The sequence below is a fragment of the Schistocerca cancellata genome, chromosome 12 (genome assembly GCF_023864275.1).
Source record: "Schistocerca cancellata isolate TAMUIC-IGC-003103 chromosome 12, iqSchCanc2.1, whole genome shotgun sequence".
NCBI lineage: Eukaryota > Metazoa > Arthropoda > Insecta > Orthoptera > Acrididae > Schistocerca > Schistocerca cancellata.
In genome coordinates this window covers 122,330,927-122,357,463 of record NC_064637.1, presented here as the reverse complement: position 1 = coordinate 122,357,463, position 26,537 = coordinate 122,330,927, and the positions used below count along the sequence as shown (strand labels likewise).

General features: G+C 44.9%; 1 protein-coding gene and 1 non-coding gene across 2 annotated transcripts in view; one reads left to right on the top strand and one right to left on the bottom strand.

Annotated features, from left to right (window-relative positions):
• LOC126109508 (protein lifeguard 3-like) overlaps nucleotides 1-26,537 on the top strand; it is a 135,586-nt gene that overhangs the window by 63,481 nt on the left and 45,568 nt on the right. Inside the window, exon 5 of the mRNA XM_049914530.1 lies at nucleotides 9,422-9,547. Within this exon, the coding sequence (XP_049770487.1) occupies nucleotides 9,422-9,547 (126 nt within the window). The remainder of the gene's footprint in view (nucleotides 1-9,421; nucleotides 9,548-26,537) is intronic.
• On the bottom strand, nucleotides 892-966 carry Trnar-gcg (transfer RNA arginine (anticodon GCG)). The gene has a single exon. It is a non-coding gene; the product is annotated as a tRNA-Arg (tRNA).

Sequence of the window (26,537 nt, the reverse complement as noted above, 5' to 3'; positions counted from 1 at the left end):
ATATACTGTAGATGCTAGTATCAGACACTCATCTCGATAGCAGAGAAGAGTCGATTATCGGGCGCTGCAGGAGGCAGTGAGACTAGTGTCGAGTAACACTAGAGAGACGGGCAAGAATGGTGGTCGAGTGAGTAGTATACGGTAAATTCACCGGAGTATGACAAATGAGCGCGTCCCCCTGATCGTCGTGGGGCTGACCCTCATCGATACCGATTCGCGAGTGATATAAAACCAAAAGTGAGAAGTGCCGAATTACGTGTTTCGCGTCAGCCGCGTCGGCCAGCAACAACCGTGGATTGCAGTGAGGATTGTTGTGAATGTTAACCATCATCATTGCGTGTGACGAAGTACTTAAAATCAACAACCAATAAAAGATATAACCGTAATTAAACGTGTAAGGCGAAGGTAGCAACTGCCTCAGAATTTGTGTGTTAGTAGAAAATACATATCAGTTTGTACATCGCATCCTTTATGGTCTTTAATAATAGACAAACTTTCAATCATTAACTATTCCGTCTCAGAACAGCCGCACTCGATTGAAATAGCCCCGAAACCACAGCAGAAAAGCCGATAGCCTTTCATCCATTAAGCACACGGTCATATAATTATAATAATTAATTGTTTGGCGGCTTCGGTAATCACGCAAAACCCAATAAAGGATATAACGGGGGTGTTTCAACTTTCTGTAATTAAATTTCCAGGTGAGGGACAGGCTTGGAAAGCCTAAGTCAAACCTCGATAAATAACGATACGAATGACGTTATTCACAATCAGTAATATAATAAGTCACAGTGTGCCAGACCAAAAGAGTAATGTAGAATTCCAGAATGAGATTTTCACTCTGTAGCGGAGTGTGCGCTGATGTGAAACTTCCAGGCAGATTAAAACTGTGTGCCCGACCGAGACTCGAACTCAGGACCTTTGCTTTTCGCAGGCAAGTGCTCTACCAACTGAGCTACCGAAGCACGACTCACGGCCCGTCTCACAGCTGTACTTCTGCCAGTACCTCGTCTCCTACCTTCCAAACTTTACAGAAGCTCTCCTGCGAACCTGCAGAACTAGCATTCCTGAAAAAAAGGATACTGCGGAGACATGGCTTAGCCACAGCCTGGGGGATGTTTCCAGAATGAAATTTTCACTCTGCAGCGGAGTGTGCGCTGATATGAAACTTGCCCGACCGAGACTCGAAATCGGGACCTTTGCCTTAATGTAGCATTACTTGTCGCATGTGCTCTCGACGTCATACACTGCAGGATGTTATTTGTCATACAGACATGGAGAACATAAATTGAAACTTAATACAAATACACGTACCTCTTTTTTAATTAAATAACTTCTCAAGTGTCATATAAATTAAATAATGAGACCAGTGACGAATAAAAATATAGATTAAAAAGTAATTGACAGCGGGACTTGTACCGTCACCTCATCCACAACCTTCTTATCATGTGCGAACGCTAACCACATTACCACAGTGAATTCTTACGGTTGGCACCTTTGCACGAATACACGATTTACATAACAGACGCCTAAAACTTCTTTCGCGGTTTTATCGGAATTCCCAGAGTAGTGCACCTTACAACTTTCACATTATGTTGTTTTAATGGCCTACTAAAGGTGTACAAAGTCTGGAGTAAATCCGTGACCCCAACATCGTGGCCTCCCCTTGTTGGATTGGGTATGCGCCTTCTTCAGTTGCGAAGCAGGAAACGGTGGACCTATCAGAGATATTGCCAGACGTCAGTAATGCATTGCACAAGCGATAGGCGTCAATTTGAGAACCATTCAAATGTCGTTTGAAACTGGCAATGCTTCAGTCCCCGTCTGTGCCTCTACCTGCGCGGGCAGCCTTCATTGTGGATCCGACTATAGACATAGAAGCTGGTATATGAACATTTCTCGCGGCGACATCTGTGCCCAAAACATTCTTAGTCTTGATGCTGCATCAATTAAAATAAGAACTCGAGATTTTCACGACTACTCCCGACCATCCTTTGTCACCGTCAACAGTACCAATTCCCAAAACAGAAGAATGCTGAAGAATAGAGGGGTAGATCATATAACCAACGAGGAGGTACTGAGTAGAACTGGGGAAACCAGAAAGTTGTGCAACGACTTCACCAAAAGAAGGCATCGGTTGATGGGACAAATTCTGAGACACCAAGGGATCATCAGTTTAGTACTGGTGCGATGTGTGGAAGCTAAAAATCGTCAAGGGAGTACAAGAGATGAGTACAGTAAGCATATTCAGACGGATGTAGATTTCAGTAGTTATTCGGAGATGAAGAGGCTTGCACAGGTAGTAGCATGGAGAGTTGCATCAAACCAGTTTTCGAAATAAGGACCACAGCAACAACAACCGCCAGTGAATGCCTTTTAGCAAGTTTTCTCCCTATGTAGACTGCATCCTATAGCATGAGTAGTCCTCTCGTTGGTGTGTGGGCCGGTAAGGCTCGAGCCAGCGCAGCCCTGTGTGGAGTTGGTACATAATTTTTTTGGTACCAGTGAGAGGTGAATAGAGGAGTAGGGAGGGAGTAATGGGCGCTGCTACCCCCCAGAACTACATCTGTTTCTTCTCAATCTCAAAAAAATTCTTACCAACATAGTTTTCGGACTTAAGAGTCGTGACATTTTTTTTCGCTATTGTACTTGGTATTATAATAGCCTAAGCAAACAGCTTCGTCTACTCTAGAGAATTTGGAGACGGCACGGTGACACAAAATATCTCTGAGCTCAGCTGCCCCTCTGCCTCGTGATGACTGGGTGCTGTGTGATGTCCTTAGGTTAATTAGGTTTAAGTAGTTCTAAGTTCTAGGGGACTGATGACCATAGATGTTAAGTCCCACAGTGCTCAGAGCCATTTGAACCATCAGCTGCCCCTCAGACGAAAATCCTTACTTCGACTCTGATACTAATAAACTTACCTAACCAACATTTAATACTGCACTTGTGATTCACTGTCCAGTTACTGACGGACTCGGCAAACCATTGTGTCATCATAATTTGAGGCACATAACGTACTAGTAGTAGTTACTATTTTATTTATCTATATTACTACACGGTCCAGTCACATTAAAATGACCACTGTCCATGTTTGATGTCCATGCCACAGACGCAAGTGGCAGCAATAGCAGTGGGGGGTCTATAAAGTATGTCTGGGTTGGGGGGGGGGGGGGGAGCGATGGACGCGGAAAAGAGTGCAGTCATTGTCGTAATGCGGAAACGGAGCTGTTTATCTGACGACCAAAAGTGCATGATCATTGGCTCTTATGCCGAGGGTTGGAGCACTTACGAAACAGCTAAATTTGTAATCTGTCTGCTGCCGTCTTGGTTAAAGCATACCGTGCATGGCAAAATGGCGCTATCCAAAACTAGCCCGGGGGCAACTGTTGTGCAGCTGCAGCATGGGCCATAGATCACAGGGCTGCGTTGAGGAATTGGCCGCACATAACAACCAAGGGGTTACCGAAAGTGTCTCCTCAACTATCGTCCAGCCAACGCTGCTATGCGTGGGCCTCGGCAGCAGGTGCCTGGTCCGTACAGCCAGCTGACTGCTGTTCATCGGCGACGAAGGCTGGAATTTGCCCGTCAACGCCGCAACTGGACGTCCACTGAGTGTCGACAGGTGGCCTTTTCAGATCAATCACGTTTAATGCTGCATGGAACAAGTGGCCGTTGGCCTGTGCGGCGTGAAAAGTTTGAAACCAAACACTCTGCTACATACCCTCTTAAGTGTCCAGGCCAGAGGAGGAAGTGTAATGGTATAGGGAATGTTTTCGTGGTGTTCCCTGGGTAATCTGTCATTCTGGAAGGCACAGTGGTTCAACACAAGTATGCATCTGTCATTGAGGACGACTTCCGTGCAGTTTGTGTCTCCTCGTCACAACAGCATCTACCAGTAGGACAATGCAACGTGTCACATAGCTCGCAGTGTACGTCCGTGGTTCTAAAAGCACCAGGATGGATTTACTGTAGTCACCCAGCCACCAAACTATCCGCATTTAAATCCAATCTAGAATCTGTGGGACCCACTGGATCGGGCTGTTCGCGGCACGGATCCTCAACCGAGCGCAGTTGGTCACAGCACTGCAGTCGGCATGGCTCCACGTCGCTGCCGGTACCTTCCAGAATCTCACTGCACATCAGGCAGCGATCTGTGCTTCAAGCGGTCGTTACTTCGGCTCCTGACAGGTAGTCACGTTAATGTGCCCGAACAGTATAAAACACTATCCCGGAACCCGGTACCATTTGCAGTGTAGGTGCAACAAAAATTCTATTTTTCATTTTTTGCGCAGTTATTGACCGATGTTAGAAATTCAAAACGCTATCATAATCAGCTCTTTACCAGGTAATCTACACTCCTGGAAATTGAAATAAGAACACCGTGAATTCATTGTCCCAGGAAGGGGAAACTTTATTGACACATTCCTGGGGTCAGATACATCACATGATCACACTGACAGAACCACAGGCTCATACACACAGGCAACAGAGCATGCACAATGTCGGCACTAGTACAGTGTATATCCACCTTTCGCAGCAATGCAGGCTGCTATTCTCCCATGGAGACGATCGTAGAGATGCTGGATGTAATCCTGTGGAACGGCTTGCCATGCCATTTCCACCTGGTGCCTCAGTTGGACCAGCGTTCGTGCTGGACGTGCAGACCGCGTGAGACGACGCTTCATCCAGTCCCAAACATGCTCAATGGGGGACAGATCCGGAGATCTTGCTGGCCAGGGTAGTTGACTTACACCTTCTAGAGCACGTTGGGTGGCACGGGATACATGCGGACGTGCATTGTCCTGTTGGAACAGCAAGTTCCCTTGCCGGTCTAGGAATGGTAGAACGATGGGTTCGATGACGGTTTGGATGTACCGTGCACTATTCAGTGTCCCCTCGACGATCACCAGTGGTGTACGGCCTGTGTAGGAGATCGCTCCCCACACCATGATGCCGGGTGTTGGCCCTGTGTGCCTCGGTCGTATGCAGTCCTGATTGTGGCGCTCACCTGCACGGCGCCAAACACGCATACGACCATCATTGGCACCAAGGCAGAAGCGACTCTCATCGCTGAAGACGACACGTCTCCATTCGTCCCTCCATTCACGCCTGTCGCGACAGCACTGGAGGCGGGCTGCACGATGTTGGGGCGTGAGCGGAAGACGGCCTAACGGTGTGCGGGACCGTAGCCCAGCTTCATGGAGACGGTTGCGAATGGTCCTCGCCGATACCCCAGGAGCAACAGTGTCCCTAATTTGCTGGGAAGTGGCGGTGCGGTCCCCTACGGCACTGCGTAGGATCCTACGGTCTTGGCGTGCATCCGTGCGTCGCTGCGGTCCGGTCCCAGGTCGACGGGCACGTGCACCTTCCGCCGACCACTGGCGACAACATCGATGTACTGTGGAGACCTCACGCCCCACGTGTTGAGCAATTCGGCGGTACGTCCACCCGGCCTCCCGCATGCCCACTATACGCCCTCGCCTAAAGTCCGTCAACTGCACATACGGTTCACGTCCACGCTGTCGCGGCATGCTACCAGTGTTAAAGACTGCGATGGAGCTCCGTATGCCACGGCAAACTGGCTGACACTGACGGCGGCGGTGCACAAATGCTGCGCAGCTAGCGCCATTCGACGGCCAACACCGCGGTTCCTGGTGTGTCCGCTATGCCGTGCGTGTGATCATTGCTTGTACAGCCCTCTCGCAGTGTCCGGAGCAAGTATGGTGGGTCTGACACACCGGTGTCAATGTGTTCTTTTTTCCATTTCCAGGAGTGTATTTCCTCGGGGAAATATCGCAGGTAGTTATTTTATCAGCAGCCCTACTTGATACATGCACTGAGTCACAGGCTCAGGCCAGTGGGTGCTGTATGGTGAACATTCGCCTGATCTGCACTGGGACGTGTGATAATAATCGAAGACCCTATCAGAAATTTGGATGAAGTGAATCACTTCGTACTTGATGTCCTTCCCCAGCTGAGATGGTATCTTCCAGGAGGATAACTCTCCATGTCACAAGAGCAGAGTCTTTCTGCAGTGATCTGAGGAATATGATGCTGATATCATGTTGATGTCTCGGCCACAAAATTCGCCTGACACGAACTCCATGAAAACATCTGGGACACCAACGGGTGCCAGTTTATGCCCAACAACCACATACGCGTAGTTTACGTTCAGTGCGTCTTCTGCGCGTAGACATGTGATGCCGTGTATCTCAGCAAACCTACCGTGGACTTGTTGAACTTACGACACGCACTCGCAGCTGCACCCCATTCCCAGTGGGTCCAATATGCTCACAATCAGTTGATCACTATGTTCTGGGTGGTAAAAATATGTGTTGTAATATGCAAAATATCAACTGGAAGCTAGTTGTTTTTATTTGTTCATATACAGACCTTGGAATTTATATTTTACTTAATGTGAAAAATGGTTGTAGTCTTACCATCTGTGAAATGTATGCATCCTTCCCAAGAAATACAACAATTCTAAGATTAACCAGCACGAAAAGCCAAGCAGCAAACATTTTTTGCGTGTAAGCTTTGTCGCTAGAGTCTTGTGGTATCACAAAGAAACTGAAGTCATACACAGTGCAACATTTATTGAAACTGAAGTCATAGACAGTGCAACATTTTAATTAAATTTTACTTGGATCTAAAGAATATTATGACGTGATAGAAAAAGTGCGCTATATCATTTCTTGTAATTTCATTCCCCTGCCCCAAATGGCCAGGGGAGGGCTGTCAGTAGCACAGTCTGCAACTCTTCAGCCGAGTAGCATTACAATGGAATAGAAACAGGAAATTATACATTAAAAAAGGGCGGAAAAAGGAAGATTTAAAAACATACTAAGTAGAAGCAATGGGAGTTAAAATATACACTGACACGGGGACGTTCATTGGGAGGACCGTTAAAAAAGTATACATAAAAGAACTCAATTACCGATTTGTGGGGCACTTAAAATACACTGGAATCTCACATACAAGTTAAAAGTCAGCCACAGTATAAAAACACAGAGAACGAGAGACACTTAAAGAACCACTGTAAGCGATGGAGCGCGATGCAGCAAACATAAAGAGTAAAAACTTCTGGAAGTGACCTGCCGAGGGACGGGAGGCCTGAGAGAAGGAAGAAAGAGGAAGGTGCAGTGGGTGTAGGGGGCTGAAGGGGGTGGAAGAAACAGAAACAAAGAGTGGTCGGGGGGTGGGGGGCACCAAGAGGCAGGAGACAGGCGGGGAGGGAATGCAACAGTTGGCCCTGAGACATGGCCAATGGCTTTTACTGACCACCGACCTTATGTCTGTGCCTCGCCTTGTCTCGCTGACAGACGAGACAAACTAGCAGACCATTGAAACTAAATGTTTCACGCCTCCGCGATAAGACCTACCGTCGTGTGGCTGAGGATACTCGCCGCAGATGCCAGTGACGACAACGAGCTTACAGTTCCACACTGATTACTAGTGTCAGACCTGCCAAATGCAGGGCATTTATCGGGTAGTGTAGAGATACACACATCAAAAAAAGGTTTGTATCACCTCAGTTCCCAGAATTCCTGAAGATAGACGTTGACTGTGCATATTGTACCACAGACACAGTCCCTTTGACTGTTCAGAGATGTCACTAAACCGGCCCAAAGATTAAACAACCATGCATGAGCAGCGCCTATTAGACGGAAGGGGTCCGACAGCCGATCAGTTCTAGTCATTGCACCGGGAAGGAGGTACATGGCTCGAATTGTCTGTAGTTCAATCATGCCAAGACGGTCAATACCGCGGTTCGTTCATGACTGCACTGTTACTTTGTGTCAGGAAGGGCTCTCAACAAGGGAAGTGTCCAGGCGTCTCGGAGTAAACGAAAGCGATGTTGTTCGGACATGAAGGACATACAGATAGACAGGAACTGTCGATGATATACCGCGTTCAGGCCGCCCAAGTGCTACTACAGCAGTGGATTATGGCTCTGAGTAACCCTGATAGCGACGCCACCACGTTGAATAATGCTTTTCGTGCAACTACAGGATGTCGTGCTACGATTCAAACTGTGCACAATAGGCTGTATGATGCGCAATGTCACTCCCGACGTCCATGGCGTGGTCCATCTTTGCAACCACAACACTATGTAGTGCGGTACAGATGGGCCCAACAACATGCCGAATGAACCGCTCAGGATTGGCATCACGTTCTCTTCACCAATGAGTGTCGCATATGCCATCAACCAGACAGTCGTTGGAGACTTGTTTGGAGGCAACCCGGTCAGGCTGAACGCCTCAGACACACTGTCCAGCGAGTGCAGCACAGTGGAGGTTCCCTGTTGTTTTGGGGTGGCATTATGTGGGTCCGACTTACGCCGCTGGTGGTCATGGAAGGCGCCGTAATGGCTGTACGATACGTGAATGCCTTCCTCCGACCGATAGTGCAACCATATCGGCAGCATATTGGTGACGTATTCGTCTTCATGGACGACAATGCTCTCCCCCATCGTGCACATGACTTCCTTTAGGATAACTACATCGCTCGACTAGAGTGGCCAGCATGTTCTCCAGACAAGAAACCCTATCGAACATGCCTGGGATGGACTGAAAAGGGCTCTTTATGGACGATGTGAACCACCAACCACTCTGAGGATCCACACCGAATCGCCGTTTAGGTGTGGGACTATCTGGACCAACAGTGCCTTGATGAACTTGTGGATAGTATGCCACGAAGAATACAGGCAAGCATCAATACAAGAGTACGTGCTACTGGGTATTAGATACCGGTGTGCACAGCAATCTGGACCACCACCTCTGAAGGTCTCGCTGTATGGTGGTACAACGTGCTATGTGTGGTTTTCATGAGCAATAAAAAGGGCGGAAATGATGTTTATGTTGATCTCTATTTCAGTTTTCTGCACACGTTCCGGAACCCTCGGAACCGCGATGATTCAAACCTTTTACTTAATGGAAGAAACGAGAGATGGAAATCCGACTTTGCTATCATGTGACGGTTCTTTGCTTTATATCTTCTGCGTGTATGGTCACGACTGTTAAAAATGTGTTGTCTTGACATCGGTAATACTTAATTTAGTGTATTGATTAGTTACGTTCTAATGTGTTACATTGTAATGAGAAAAAGACCATATTGTGCATCCACACTAAAGATATAGCAGTCAAGCTTACAGATATATATAAAGCGAGAAATGTGGGTTCGAGTCCCGCTCCGGCACAAATTTTCAACTTTCACCATTGAATTATTTCTTTGTCCAGTTGTGGTCAAGGCCGGCCACTCCCATCAAACAATGGTATATTGCTAAGGCTCGCCCCATTGTTTCCTAGGTAAGGTTGGCTCGGACCCGGAGTCATCTGACTTACACCGATTTCTCATTGCCACAAAAGTGTCAACTCATATTCTGACCTTGTTTAGTTTGTGCCTCTGTGTGTTGCAGACGCTGTCGTTCGCGTACATGCTGGGCGTGATCTCTGCCTTCCACAGCACGTACATCGTGTTCATGGCGGCCGCCGTGACCGCCGTCGTGTGCCTGCTCGTCACCCTGGTGGCTACCTTCTCCAAGGTAAACGTCCGGTCTGTAGCGCGGGAAGCCAACTCGCTTCTTAGCAGTGGTCGAGAAAGTAGTGAGACGGGGTCGGTCTAATGTTAAATCACAATACAAGCCATCTCGGTCTGTTATCATAAAGGCAACGTAGGACGTCTTTTTTCCAAAAAGTTCTCTAAAGGAAGATCACATTGCGGGTCGTCCTTTAAGAGACTTACGAACGTCAAAAAACAGATATCGAAATAAATGACCACGAGATATACAGGCGGCTAAAATCGTTCAACACAGGAAAGGCACTCAGCTATTTGTTCTGCTTTTAACCTCTACAGCTCCCTCTAAATGTTATTCTTTAATATCTTAACACGTGTCCTATCATCCTGTCCCTTCTTCCTGCCAGTGTTCTCCACACATTCCTTTCCTCGTCTATTCTGCAAAGAACCTCCTTATTTCTTACTTTATCAGTCCATCTAATCCTCAACACTCTCCTGTAGCACCACATCTCGAATGCTTCCATTTTCTTCTGTTCCGGTTTTTCCACAGTCCATCTTTCACTACAACACAATGTTGTGCTCCAAACGTACAGTCCCAGAACTTTATTTCTCAGATTAAGGCTTCTGTTTGATACCAGTAGATTTCTCTTGACTAGGGATGCCTTTCTGGCCAGTGCTGACCCACTTTTATGCCCTCCTTGCTCCGGCCGTCATGGATTATTTTGCTGCGTAGATAGCAGAATTCCTTAACGTCATCTACTTCGTGATCACCAGTTCTAATGTTAAGTTTCTCGCTGCCCTCATTTCTGCTACTTCTCATTAGTTTCATTTTTCTTCGATTTATTCTCAATCCATGTTCTTTACTAATTACACTGCTCATTCCGTTGAGCAGATCCTGTAATCCTTCTTCGCTTTCATTGAGGATAGCATTGTCATTGATATCCTTTCACTTTGTATTTTAATTTCACTCCTGAATCTTCGTTTTATTTCCATCAATGCTTCCTCTGAAGAGTAGGGAGGAAAGACTACATTCCTGCCTTACACTCTTTTTCACCCGAGCACTTCGTTCTTGGCCGTCCACTGTTATATTTCCCCCTTGGCTCTTGTACTTATTGTATATTACCCGTTTTTCCCTTCAGCTTACCCCTGTTTTTCTCAAAATTACTAAAATCTTGCACCCCTTTACATCATCGACAGATCCTATGAAGGTGTCTTGATTTTTCTTTAGCCTTGCTTCCATTATCAACGGCAAAGTCAGAATTGCCTCTCTGGTGGCTTTACCTTTCCTAAAGCCAAACTGATCGTCAACTAACACCACCTCAATTTTCTTTTCCATTCTTCTGCATAGTATTCTTGTTAGCATGAGCTGTTAAGCTGACTGTGCGATGCCTGTCGCACTTTTCGGCTCTTGCTATCTTTGGAATTGCATGAGTGATATTTTCTCGAAAGTCTGATGCTATATTACCAGTTTCATTTATTCTGCTCACCAACGTGAATAGTCGCTTTGTTGTCGCTTTCCCAGATGATTTTAGAAATTCTGATGGAATGTTATTAATCCCTTATGCCATATTTGATCTTAAGTCATTCTGATTCTAATACTGGATACTCTATGTCATCTACATCGACTCCAGCTTCTCTTTCTACGACATCATCAGACAAATAATATATATACAGGGTGAGTCATAAACGAGGAAAAATATGCCGTGCAAATTGTCACACACTGAGCTACAATCATAGATTCGTTTTCCGCATGTTCCTATGTCAATAAATGACAATGCAATTGAATGGTAGAAATATGGAAACATGAAGTGGACTTCTGGGTGTTATTGTGCGCCGACATCGGCCAAGGGGATAGATCGGCAACAGCGCACAACATGCGAGTGTTGCAGGTAGTCTAGCCGATCACGAGAAGGCGAGGCATGCGGCGTCAAGCGACGGTCTGCGTGACCCTGCGAGCAATGACAGCGCCCACATCTATCTCGTACCGATTACGCTGGCCGGTATTATGTATCATGGCTAGTTGGCATATGGAAAGAAACTTGTGGAGGGGCTACAGTTCTGTGCATGCATGTCTTATAATTTGGTTTTTGTGTCCCAGACTTAGTTTTAAGAAACAGAACAGAGAAGAACATACACTCCCGGAAATTGAAATAAGAACACCGTGAATTCATTGTCCCAGGAAGGGTAAACTTTATTGACACATTCCTGGGGTCAGATACATCACATGATCACACTGACAGAACCACAGGCACATAGACACAGGCAACAGAGCATGCACAATGTCGGCACTAGTACAGTGTATATCCACCTTTCGCAGCAATGCAGGCTGCTATTCTCCCATGGAGACGATCGTAGAGATGCTGGATGTAGTCCTGTGGAACGGCTTGCCATGCCATTTCCACCTGGCGCCTCAGTTGGACCAGCGTTCGTGCTGGACGTGCAGACCGCGTGAGACGACGCTTCATCCAGTCCCAAACATGCTCAATGGGGGACAGATCCGGAGATCTTGCTGGCCAGGGTAGTTGACTTACACCTTCTAGAACACGTTGGGTGGCACAGGATACATGCGGACGTGCATTGTCCTGTTGGAACAGCAAGTTCCCTTGCCGGTCTAGGAATGGTAGAACGATGGGTTCGATGACGGTTTGGATGTACCGTGCACTATTCAGTGTCCCCTCGACGATCACCAGTGGTGTACGGCCAGTGTAGGAGATCGCTCCCCACACCATGATGCCGGGTGTTGGCCCTGTGTGCCTCGGTCGTATGCAGTCCTGATTGTGGCGCTCACCTGCACGGCGCCAAACACGCATACGACCATCATTGGCACCAAGGCAGAAGCGACTCTCATCGCTGAAGACGAAACGTCTCCATTCGTCCCTCCATTCACGCCTGTCGCGACACCACTGGAGGCGGGCTGCACGATGTTGGGGCGTGAGTGGAAGACGGCCTAACGGTGTGCGGGAGCGTAGCCCAGTTTCATGGAGACGGTTGCGAATGGTCCTCGCCGATACCCCAGGAGCAACAGTGTCCCTAATTTGCTGGGAAGTGGCGGTGCGGTCCCCTACGGCACTGCGTAGGATCCTACGGTCTTGGCGTGCATCCGTGCGTCGCTGCGGTCCGGTCCCAGGTCGACGGGCACGTGCACCTTCCGCCGACCACTGGCGACAACATCGATGTACTGTGGAGACCTCACGCCCCACGTGTTGAGCAATTCGGCGGTACGTCCACCCGGCCTCCCGCATGCCCACTAGACGCCCTCGCTCAAAGTCCGTCAACTGCACATACGGTTCACGTCCACGCTATCGCGGCATGCTACCAGTGTTAAAGACTGCGATGGAGCTCCGTATGCCACGGCAAACTGGCTGACACTGACGGCGGCGGTGCACAAATGCTGCGCAGCTAGCGCCATTCGACGGCCAACACCGCGGTTCCTGGTGTGTCCGCTGTGCCGTGCGTGTGATCATTGCTTGTACAGCCCTCTCGCAGTGTCCGGAGCAAGTATGGTGGGTCTGACACACCGGTGTCAATGTGTTCTTTTTTCCATTTCCAGGAGTGTAGATGCAGAACACAAAATACAACTACACAGGTATGTGGCAGTTCATACAAACGAATACAATACAGCTGTACAAACTAACATAAAAACACATGACCAGAATCTGCAGTGGCGGTTTATAAGTACTGTTCGAAATGACGACCACGATGTGTTGAACTGTTCACAGGAAGGATTGCTGAACACGATGCAACATGTCTGTATCTCTTTGCGTAATATCACAGGCATGTTGTATTCTGCGTTGAAGGGTGTTGACATCAATAACCTCTCCTTCATAAATCACGCATTTCGGATGGCACCACAAAAAGAAATCAGTGGATTTAAGTCTGGCGATCTTGCTGGCCATGCTACAGGGCCTCCACAACCGATCCATTTCGAAGGGAAGGCATTCTCCAGGTGGCGTCGCTCTGTGCCGCTGAAGTGAGCGGGGGCACCATCATGCACGTACCACAGGTTCATACGAGAGGCCAAACTAACGTCTTCCAACAGTTCCGGTAATGTAGCACCCAGGAAACGCAGGTACCGCTCTCCTGCAAGCCTTTGTGGTATCACATGTGGCCCTATGAGATGGTGATCAATAACACCACACGAGATATTGACACCGCATCGTTGTTGGTACCTTCGTATCACTGTGCTGTGGGGGGATTTCTGCAGCCCACTCGTGCCAATTATGCGAATTCACTATACCCTCCTTCGTGAAATAGGCTTCGTCGGTGAACAGTATTGTTCGTGAAAAATGCTGGTCGTGGGTCTGACGCCATAGGATAAAGTTGCAGAAGTCCAGCCTGGTAGACTTCCGGCAATAATGCCTGTACCTTCTACATGCGAAAGGGATGATGATGGTTTCTATGGAGTACTCGCATGACAGTAGATTGTGACATTCCGACCCAAGTGGCGAGGGACCTGGTGCTTATTGTTCGGTCCTCCGCAACAGTTCGTAACACTTTTTCTTCGTCATCCGCACATTACGACCACGGTCGGCCACGACCACTAATTCGTGGAGGTGCTACACATGCACCATACTCCCTCAAGCGCCTGTCCACAGAGTAAAACGTTTTTGTGGATGGAAGGTGCCAGCTGGGAAACCTCTCGTGATACAGATGCTTTGCAACGTCAACTCTTCCATCTCCAAGGTGAGGTGGATGTAAGCGTCTTCCTTGTTTGTGAAACTTGCCATGGTACTGTAGTAACACTGTGACCTGGCCATTAGCAGCTGTCAACATGGCGAGTATCGGGCAGAGTGAGCAGCACAGAGGTGTTGTAAACACCTTTCTTTGTTTAAATTGCTTAAGTATTTTAATTGAAACTATTGTTTTGTGGGATCAATGATATGACGTTTTTCATCTTAGGCCGTGAATTTATTTTCTATTTGTTCTTTGAGTTTTTTCTTTGTTTTTTCAGGAACTATAATCTTTATTTTAAACATCTATTATTTAATAATTGATTATAGAGTTTTTGTTGAATGAGAACTTTTTAATTTGAATGGTTCTATGGTTGTTATGACTATAATTTTGGATTGAATGTCTCTTATTTTTATGTCTTTTGTTTTATATATATATATATATATATATATATATATATATATATATATATCTTCTGTGGTAATTTACTGTAGAGAGGATTATTTGTCAGGTGAAAAAAATATAAATTGTTTTATTATTAATGTTTTAATATTTATTCTTTCAATAGGGGTTTTACTTATTAGTCCTAATTTGATTAGAATTTTGTTAGGATGGGATGGTTTAGGTTTGGTTTCTTAATGTTTAGTTATTTATTACCAGAATGTAAAATCTTCTAGTGCAGGTATATTAACTGCTGTTTCTAATCCGATTGGTGATGTTGCTATTTTAATTTATATTGCTTGAATGTTAAATTTTGGTGGTTGAAATTATATTTATTATTATGATTTTATTTCTGGTTCTTTTGAAATAAAGCTTATTACTCTATTAATTGTTTTAGCAGCCATAACCAAGAGAGCTTAGATTCCTTTTTCTTCTCGACTTCCTGCTGCTATGGCTGCTCCTACCCCTGTTTCTGCTTTAGTCCACTCTTCTACTCTTGTTACTGTAGGGCCTTTTTATTAATTCGTTTTAGACCAATAATAGATACTTACAATTGTGGTTGATTTTTACTTTTAATTGGTTGTATAACTATGTTTATAGCTAGATTGGGGGCTAATTTTGAATTTGATTTAAAGAAAATTATTGCTCTTTCTACTTTAAGACAACTTGGTTTAATAATAAGAATTTTGGCTATAGGTTATCCGAAGCTTGCTTTTTTTCGTTTATTGGCTATGCTTTATTTAAGGCATTGTTATCTATGTGTGCAGGTTCAATAATTCATAATTTAAAGGATTCTCAGGATATTCGTTTTATGGGTTCAATTGTTAATTTTATGCCTTTAAGTTATGTTTGTTTTAATGTATCTAGTTTATCTTTGTGTGGTATACCTTTTTGGCTGGTTTTTACTCAAAGGATTTAATTCTTGAAATGGTTTGTTTGAGATGAATTAATTGTTTAATTTCTTTTCTTTATTTTTTCTACTGGTTTAACTGCTTTTTATTCTTTTCGTTTTTTTATTATTCAATTTTCTTTTGATGATAAGGGTTATTATATTTCATTCGGTGCAATTGGTTTATTGTTTGTTGCTGTTTTTGGTGGTAGTCTTTTATCTTGATTTATTTTCCCCTATTCCTCATGTGACTGCGTTGCCTCATTATTTAAAGTTTTCGACAATTACAGTTGTTATTTTAGGTGCTTATTTGGGTTATCATATTCCTACGTTTGATTTTTCTCATAATTTGTTTTCTTTAGATATACTCTCTTTTGTTAGACTTGCTAGTTCTATGTGAGTTATACGTTTCCTTTCAACTAAGTTCGTTAGATATATGCCTTTGAGGTTGGGTTATTATGCATCAAAATCATTTGATTATCATTGGGTTGAGTTATTCGGCAGTCAGGATTTGTATAGATTATTTATTTACTTAATAGGTTACATTCAAGGTTGATATCATTTGAATTTTAAGATTTATCTTTAACTTTTGTTTTCTGAATATTTATTTTAGTAATATTATTTTTCTTATACCCAAATAGCTTATAATTAGAGTGTGATGCCTGTAGATATTAAGGAGGTATTTTCACTTTTAGGTATTTATAAATATAATTTACATAATTTTTACAGTGAAAATGTAATGTTTTATTTAAACTATATAAATTTTAGAAATGTTAACGGAGTTTAATGGCTAATATAAAAAGTAAGCAGCTTTCATATTGGCTTTACATTTCCTTAATTAGAACTTTATGGTTCAATTATATTATTTACAGTAATACGCCAAAGGTATATTATTTACCAATCTTTCAGGTCGGAACTGAGTGCAATATTATCGCTTCTATTCTATTTAGGGTTGATTGATTATATCAATACTTTTTGAATGCAACCCAAATGTTATAGTTCTCTACAACTGTCTATTCTGCTCATTGTAAAGCTCCTTGGTTTCATTCATGATATAGTCCTCCTAATAGGATTAGAATGAAGAATATTGGTGATGCTGTTCAGATTATAATGTCTGAGGTTTTAAAAATAATTACGATTGGTAGGATTAATGCGTATTTACATTAAAGATTAGAAAGATTACGGGAACTAAGAAGAATCAGAGGGAGAATGGTATTTGTGCTGATCTTTTTGGATCGAATCCACAATCAAATGGTGATATTTTTTCCTGGTCATTAATTAATTTTTTTGATAGTGCTGTGGCAAGAATTATAGCGATTATTGGGATAATAAATCTAATGAAAACTCTTGTAGATAGAACTAAGATTGTTTTTCTTTATTTATATCAGTCTTTCTGATTGGAAGTCAAATGTACTATTTATACTAGAAAAATCATTTTCTACCTCATAAATTAATTGAGATATATAGGGATAATCATACAACATCAACGAAGTGTCAATATCATGCTTCTGCTTCAAATCCAAAGTGATATGTTGGTGAGAATTGATTTATTGAGTGTCAAAGCAAGCACATTGTTAATGAGATTGTTCCAATAATTACATGGAGTCCATGGAATCCTGACCCAACAAAGAATGTTGATCCATATACTGCATCTGCGAAAGTGAAAGGTGATTCTCAATATTCATATGCTTGAAATATTGAGAAATATAATCCTAACAGTACTGTGAAGAATAAGCCTTGTAGTGCTTGAGTGTTGTTAGATTCTATAAGACTGTGGTGTGCTCATGTTATGGTTACTCCTGAGACTGAAAGAATAGCTGTATAAAGTAATGGAATCTGTATAGGATTGAAAGACTGAATTCCTATTGGAGGTCAGAGTATTCCTAGTTCAATTGTTGGTGCTAGTCTTCTGCTAAAGATGGCTCAAAAGAGTAGTACAAGAAATAAGACTTATGATGCAATAAGTAAAATTATTCCTCATCGTAATCCAATTGATACAAATCCTGTATGTAATTCCTGATCTGTTCCTGCATGGACTACATCTCGTCATCATTGAATTATAGTTAATAAGGTAATTCCAAATCCAATTATGAATAAGTTAATGTTAAATGGGTGAAATCATTTTTCCAATCCTGATACTAGAACTATTGCTCCAATTGCTCCTGTTAATGGTCAAGGTCTATAGTGTACTAAGTGGAATGGGTGGCTTCAGTGAGTTGTTAACATCAGCTTAGTATACTTCTCTACAATATAAAGTATTAAAATTGAGAAAACATAAGCCTGAATTATAGCTACTGCTGATTCTAGAATTAATAGGAATATTTGTCCACTAACTAGTAATGAAATTAAATGTATTGATATAGGCGGTCCTGTATTTCCTAATAGGTGTCCAGTGATTATATTTTCTGCTAGTCGTACTGCTAATGTACTTGGTCAGATAACATTTCTAATTGTTTCAATTAATACTATAAATGATATTAATGCAGGTGGTGTTTCTTGGGGTACAAGGCGAGTAAATATGTGATTAGTGTGAATGATTCATCCAAATAGTATAAATCTTAATCATATAGGTAAAGCAATTGCAAATGTTAATGCTAAGTGGCTTGTTCTAGTAAAAATGTAAGGGAATAGTAATATGAAATCATTGAATAATATTATAATGAAAATTGAGATAAAGATGAACTTTGTTCCATTAATGATTTTGGTCCTAACATGGCCCTACTATGGCACTGTACACTCCGTTACCGCCAGCAAAGTGTGATTCACAAGTTCTGATACAATTTCACATACATTAAGATGCGATTTGTTCTTTCTCGTACCTTTCAAACGCTGGCAGATACACATCAGCTCATTGGTGTGTCATGTGTTGTATCTATGGGTCAATGACATGTCGTGTTCGTGAGGCTCGTCGTCATCTCGTTCAATAGTTAACAGGTGTTTTTGTTTTACGTACACAGTACATCAGTGAGAACGAAATTAAGAACGGTGCAGCGTACGGTCCTCGACATATTTTTCCTCGTTTATGACTCACCCTTCATATATATATATATAGGGTGGTCCATTGATAGTGACTGGGCCAAATATCTCACGAAATAAGCGTCAAACGAAAAAACTACAACGAACGAAACTCGTCTAGCTTGAAGGGGGAAACCAGATGGCGCTATGGTTGGCCCGCTGGATGGCGCTGCCATAGTTCAAACGAATATCAACTGCGTTTTTTAAATGGGAACCCCCATTTTTTATTACATATTCGTGTAGTACGTAGAGAAAAATGATTGTTTTAGTTGGGCCACTTTTTTCGCTTTGTGATAGATGACGCTGTAATAGTCACAAATATATGGCTCACAATTCTAGACTAACAGCTGGTAACAGGTAGGTTTTTTAAATTAAAATACAGAATGTAGGTACGTTTGAACATTTTATTTCGGTTGTTCCAATGTGATACATGTACCTTTGTGAACTTATCATTTCTGAGAACGCATGCTGTTACATCGTGATTACCTGTAAATACCACATTAATGCAATAAATGCTCAAAATGATGTCCGTCAACCTCAATGCATTTGGCAATACATCTAACGACATTCCTCTCAACAGCGAGTAGTTCGCCTTCCGTAATGCTCGCACATGCAGTGACAATGCGCTGACGCATGTTGTTAGGCGTTGTCGGTGGATCACGATAGCAAATATCCTTTAACTTTCCCACAGAAAGAAATCCAGGGACGTCAGATCCGGTGAACGTGCGGGCCATGGTATGGTGCTTCGACGAGCAATCCACCTGTCATGAAATATGCTATTCAATACCGCTTCAACCGCACATGAGCTTTGTGCCGGACATCCATCATGTTGGAAGCACATCGTCATTCTGTCATGCAGTGAAACATCTTGTAGTAACATCGGTAAAACATTACGTAGGAAATCAGCATACATTTAAGATTGCCATCGATAAAATGGGGGCCAATTATCCTTCCTCCCACAATGCCGCACCATAAATTAACCCGCCAAGGTCGCTGATGTTCCACTTGTCGCAGCCATCGTGAATTTCCCGTTGCCCAGTAGTGTATATTACGCCGGTTTACGTTACCACTGTTGGTGAATGACGCTTCGTCGCTGAATAGAACGCGTGCAAAAAATCTGTCATCGCTCCGTAATTTCTTTTGTGCCCAGTGGCAGAACTGTACACGACGTTCAAAGTCGTCGCCATACAATTCCTGGTGCATAGAAATATGCATCGATGTTGATGTAGCATTCTCAAGACGACATTTTTGAGATCACCGATTCTCGCGCAATTTGTTTGCTACTGATGTGCGGATTAGCCGCGACAGCAGCTAGAACACCTACTTGGGCATCATATTTTGTTGCAGGTCGTGGTTGACGTTTGACATGTGGCTGAAAACTTCCTGTTTCCTTAAATTACGTAACTATCCGGCGAATGGTCCGGACACTTTTATTATATCGTCCAAGATACCGAGCAGCATACATAGCACACCCCCGTTGGACATTTTGATTACAATAGCCATACATCGACGCGATATCGACCTTTTCCGCAATTGGTAAACGGTCCATTTTAACACGGGTAATGTATCACGAAGCAAATACCGTCCGCACTGGCGGAATGTTACGTGATACCACGTACTTATACGGTTGTGACTATTACAGCGCCATCTATCACAAAGCGAAAAAAGTGGTTCAACTAAAACATTCATATTTCTTTACGTACTACAGGAATATGTAATAAAAAAATGGATGTTCCTATTTAAAAAAAACCGCAGTTGATATCCGTTTGACCTATGGCACCGCCATCTAGCGGGCCAACCATAGCGCCAGTATATATATATATATATATATATATATATATATATATATATATATATATATATATATATATATACTACTGGTCATTAAAATTGCTACACCAGTAAGATAACGTGCTACAGACGTGAAATTTAACCGATAGGAAGAAAATGCTGTGATATGCTAATGATTAACTTTTCAGAGCTAACACGAGGAAAGTTTCCAACCAATTTCTCGTACACAAACAGCAGTTGACCAGCGTTGCCTGGTGAAAAGTTGTTGTGATGCCTCGTGTAACGAGGAGAAATGCGGACCATCAAGTATCAGACTTTGATAAAGGTCGGATTGTAGCCTGTCACGATTGCAGTTTATCGTATCGCGACATTGTTGCTCACGTTGGTCGAGATCCAATGACTGTTAGCAGAATATGGAATCGGTGGATTCAGGAGGGTAATATGGAACGCCGTGCTGGATCCCAACGGCCTAGCAGTCGAGATGACAGGCATCTTATCCACATGGCTGTAACGCATCGTGCAGCCACGTCTCGAACCCTGAGTCAACAGATGGGGACAACAACCATCTGCACGAACAGTTCGACGACGTTTGCACCAGCATGGACTATCAGCTCGGAGACCATGGCTGCGGTTACCCTTGACGCTGCATCATAGACAGGAGCGCCTGCGATGGTGTACTCAACGTCGAACCTGGGTGCACGAATGGCAAAACGTCATTTTTTCGGATGAATCAAGGTTCTGTTTACAGGATCATGATGGTCGCATCCGTGTTTGGCGACATCGCGGTGAACGCACATTGGAAGCGTGTATTCGTCATCGTTATAGTGTCGTATCACCCGGCGTGCTGGTATGGGGTGCCATTGGTTACACGTCTACGTCACCTCTTGTTCGCATCGACGTCACTTTGAACAGTGGACGTTACATTTCAGATGTGTTATGACCCGCGGCTCTACCCATTATTCTATCCCAGCGAAACCCTACATTTCAGCAGGATAATGCACGACCGCATGTTGCAGGTCCTGTACGGGCCTTTCTACATACAGAAAATGTTTGACTGCTGCCCTGGCCAGCTCATTCTCCTTATCTCTCACCAATTGAAAACGTCTCGTCAATGGTGCCCTGGCAACTGGCTCGTCACAATACGCCAGTCGCTACTCTTGATGAACTGTAGTATCGTGTTGAAGCTGCGTGGGCAGCTGTACCTCTACACGCCATCCAAGCTCTGCTTGGCTCAATGCCCAGGCGTATCAAGGCCGTTATTACGGCTAGAGGTGGTTGTTCTGGGTAGTGATTTCTCAGCATCTATGCACCCAAATTTGGTGAAAATGTAATCACATGTCAGTTCTAGTATAATATATTTGTCCAATGAATACCCGTTTATCATTTGCATTTCTTCTTGGTGTAGCAATTTTAATGGCCAGTAGTGTGTATATATACATACTACATAGAGTATTCAGAGGACTCATTCACAGATCGCTGGTCGAGCTAAAGAGTTGATACGACTACTAAAAGAGGTGGTCATACGAGTTTTCAATGACGTCGGTTTTTGATAGAATTTTGGAACATTTATTATCCTTACGTATTATGACACTCCTGGAGAAACAATATCTCCCGCAAAGAATCAACACAGGTTCTGAAAACAAGGACTGTGAAACCAAGCTGGCTCTTTTCGTCGACAAGACCCAAAAAGCGCCAGATACGGGATCCCAGCTGCATGCCGTGTTCCTTGACTTCCGGCAGGCATTTGATACCGTACCGCACTGTTCCCTAATGTACAAAGTACAAGTGCGCAGAATGTCATATCGGTCGTGTGAGTGGATTGAAGAGTTTCTCCCAAACAGAACTTGGCATGACATTCTACACGGCGAGAAATGTTTAGACGTAACAGTAACTTCCGTCGTATCCAAAGGGAGTGTCATAGGACCATTACTTTTCACATTATGCAGAGTGTTACTCATATAAGTGCAGATACATATACACTCCTGGAAATGGAAAAAAGAACACATTGACACCGATGTGTCAGACCCACCATACTTGCTCCGGACACTGCGAGAGGGCTGTACAAGCAATGATCACACGCACGGCACAGCGGACACACCAGGAACCGCGGTGTTGGCCGTCGAATGGCGCTAGCTGCGCAGCATTTGTGCACCGCCGCCGTCAGTGTCAGCCAGTTTGCCGTGGCATACGGAGCTCCATCGCAGTCTTTAACACTGGTAGCATGCCGCGACAGCGTGGACGTGAACCGTATGTGCAGTTGACGGACTTTGAGCGAGGGCGTATAGTGGGTATGCGGGAGGCCGGGTGAACGTACCGCCGAATTGCTCAACACGTGGGGCGTGAGGTCTCCACAGTACATCGATGTTGTCGCCAGTGGTCGGCGGAAGGTGCACGTGCCCATCGACCTGGGACCGGACCGCAGCGACGCACGGATGCACGCCAAGACCGTAGGATCCTACGCAGTGCCGTAGGGGACCGCACCGCCACTTCCCAGCAAATTAGGGACACTGTTGCTCCTGGGGTATCGGCGAGGACCATTCGCAACCGTCTCCATGAAGCTGGGCTACGGTCCCGCACACCGTTAGGCCGTCTTCCGCTCACGCCCCAACATCGTGCAGCCCGCCTCCAGTGGTGTCGCGACAGGCGTGAATGGAGGGACGAATGGAGACGTGTCGTCTTCAGCGATGAGAGTCGCTTCTGCCTTGGTGCCAATGATGGTCGTATGCGTGTTTGGCGCCGTGCAGGTGAGCGCCACAATCAGGACTGCATACGACCGAGGCACACAGGGCCAACACCCGGCATCATGGTGTGGGGAGCGATCTCCTACACTGGCCGTACACCACTGGTGATCGTCGAGGGGACACTGAATAGTGCACGGTACATCCAAACCGTCATCGATCCCATCGTTCTACCATTCCTAGACCGGCAAGGGAACTTGCTGTTCCAACAGGACAATGCACGTCCGCATGTATCCCGTGCCACCCAACGTGCTCTAGAAGGTGTAAGTCAACTACCCTTACCAGCAAGATCTCCGGATCTGTCCCCCATTGAGCATGTTTGGGACTGGATGAAGCGTCGTCTCACGCGGTCTGCACGTCCAGCACGAACGCTGGTCCAACTGAGGCGCCAGGTGGAAATGGCATGGCAAGCCGTTCCACAGGACTACATCCAGCATCTCTACGATCGTCTCCATGGGAGAATAGCAGCCTGCATTGCTGCGAAAGGTGGATATACACTGTACTAGTGCCGACATTGTGCATGCTCTGTTGCCTGTGTCTATGTGCCTGTGGTTCTGTCAGTGTGATCATGTGATGTATCTGACCCCAGGAATGTGTCAATAAAGTTTCCCCTTCCTGGGACAATGAATTCACGGTGTTCTTATTTCAATTTCCAGGAGTGTAAGTGCAGATACATATGTTTATGACCGACGGAAGTACACTGGTCAACGCTGCATCAGTATTTACTTCATTTGCAGACTAATATTTATAGATACACAATGTGATCAAAAGAATCCGGACACCTGGCTCAAAACGTCTTAACAAAGTTGTGGCGCTCTCCATCGGTAATGCTGGAATTCAGTTTGGTGTTAGGCCACGCTTAGCCTTGATGACAACTTCCACTCTTGCAGGCATACGTTCAGTCAGGTGCTGGAAGGTTTCTTGGGGAATGGCAGCCCATTCTTCACGGGGTGCTGCACTGAGGAAAGGTATCGATGTCGATCGGTGAGGCCTGGCACGAAGTCGGCGTTCCAAAACATCCCAAAGGTGTTCTATAGGATTCAGTTCAGGACTCTGTGCAGGGCAGTCCATTACAGGGAAGTTATTGTCGTGTAACCACTCCGCCAATGGCCATGCATCAGGAACAGGTGCTCGATCGTGTTGAAAGATGTAGTCGTCATCCTGGAATTGCTCTTCAACAATGGGAATCAAGAAGGTGCTTAAAACGTCAGTGTAGGTCTGAGCTGTGATGGTGCCACGCAAAAGAACAAGGGGTGCAAGCCCCCTCCATGAAAAACACGACCACACCATAACACCACCGCCTCCGAATTTTACTATTGGCACTACACACGTTGGCAGATGACGTTCACCGGGCATTAGCCATACCCACACCCTGCCATCGGATCGCCACATTGTTTATCGTGGTTTGTCACACCAGACAACGTTCTTCCACTGTTCAATCGTCCAATGTTTACGCTCCTTACACCAAGCAAGGCGTCGTTTGGCATTTACCAACGTGATGTGTGGCTTACGAGCAGCCGCTCGACCATGAAATCCAAGTTTCCTCACCTCCCACGTCACTGTGATAGTACTTGCAGTGGATCCTGATGCAGTTTGGAATTTCTGTGTAACGGTCTGGAGATATATCTGGCTATTACACATTACGACGCACTTCAACTGTCGGCGATCCCTGTCAGTCAACAGGCGAGGTCGGCATGTATGCTTTTGTGCTGTACGTGTCCCTTCACGTTTCCACTTCACTATCACATCGGAAACAGTGGACCTATGGATGTTTGGGAGTGTGGAAATCTCGCGTACAGACGAACGACACAAGTGACACCCAATCACCTGACCACGTTCCAAGTCCGTGAGTTCCGCGGGGAGCCCCATTCTGCTCTCTCACGATGTCTAATGACTACTGAGGTCGCTGATGTGGAGTAACTGGCAGTAAGTGGCAGCAAAATTCACTTAATATGAAAAACATACGTTTTTCGAGGTGTCCGGATACTTTTTTGACATAGTGTACATCTAAATGTACATAGATACTCTGCAAACCACCGTACGCTGCCTGGCGGAGAGCAGCCTATACCACTAGTAGTCGTTTCCTTTGCTGTCCCACTCGCAAATAGAGAGAGGGAAAAACGACTATCTATATACAGGGTGTTTCAAAAATGACCGGTATATTTGAAACGGCAATAAAAACTAAACGAGCAGCGATAGAAATACACCGTTTGTTGCAATATGCTTGGGACAACAGTACATTTTCAGGCGGACAAACTTTCGAAATTACAGTAGTTACAATTTTCAACAACAGATGGCGCTGCAAGTGATGTGAAAGATATAGAAGACAACGCAGTCTGTGGGTGCGCCATTCTGTACGTCGTCTTTCTGCTGTAAGCGTGTGCTGTTCACAACGTGCAAGTGTGCTGTGGACAACATGGTTTATTCCTTAGAACAGAGGATTTTTCTGGTGTTGGAATTCCACCGCCTAGAACACAGTGTTGTTGCAACAAGACGAAGTTTTCAACGGAGGTTTAATGTAACCAAAGGACCGAAAAGCGGTCCAAATGACGCCAACGTCCACATATCGTCTCATGCGCCAGAGTTTACACCTCTATCCGTACATAATGCAAACGCGGCAACCCCTCAGCGCCGCTACCATTGCTGCTCGAGAGACATTCGCTAACGATATAGTGCACAGGATTGATGACGGCGATATGCATGTGGGCAGCATTTGGTTTACTGACGAAGCTTATTTTTACCTGGACGGCTTCGTCAATAAACAGAACTGGCGCATATGGGCAACCGAAAAGCCCCATGTTGCAGTCCCATCGTCCCTGCATCCTCAAAAAGTACTGGTCTGGGCCGCCATTTCTTCCAAAGGAATCATTGGCCCATTTTTCAGATCCGAAACGATTACTGCATCACGCTATCTGGACATTCTTCGTGAATTTGTGGCGGTACAAACTGCCTTAGACGACACTGCGAACACCTCGTGGTTTATGCAAGATGGTGTCCGGCCACATCGCACAGCCGACGTCTTTAATTTCCTGAATGAATATTTCGATGATCGTGTGATTGCTTTGGGCTATCCGAAACATACAGGAGGCGGCGTGGATTGGCCTCCCTATTCGCCAGACATGAATCTCTGTGACTTCTTTCTGTGGGGACACTTGAAAGACCAGGTGTACCGCCAGAATCCAGAAACAATTGAACAGCTGAAGCAGTACATCTCATCTGCATGTGAAGCCATTCCGCCAGACACGTTGTAAAAGGTTTCGGGTAATTTCATTCAGAGACTACGCCATATTACTGCTACGCATGGTGGATATGTGGAAAATATCGTACTATAGAGTTTCCCAGACCGCAGCGCCATCTGTTGTTGAAAATTGTAACTACTGTAATTTCGAAAGTTTGTCCGCCTGAAAATGTACTGTTGTCCCAAGCATATTGCAACAAACGGTGTATTTCTATCGCTGCTGGTTTAGTTTTTA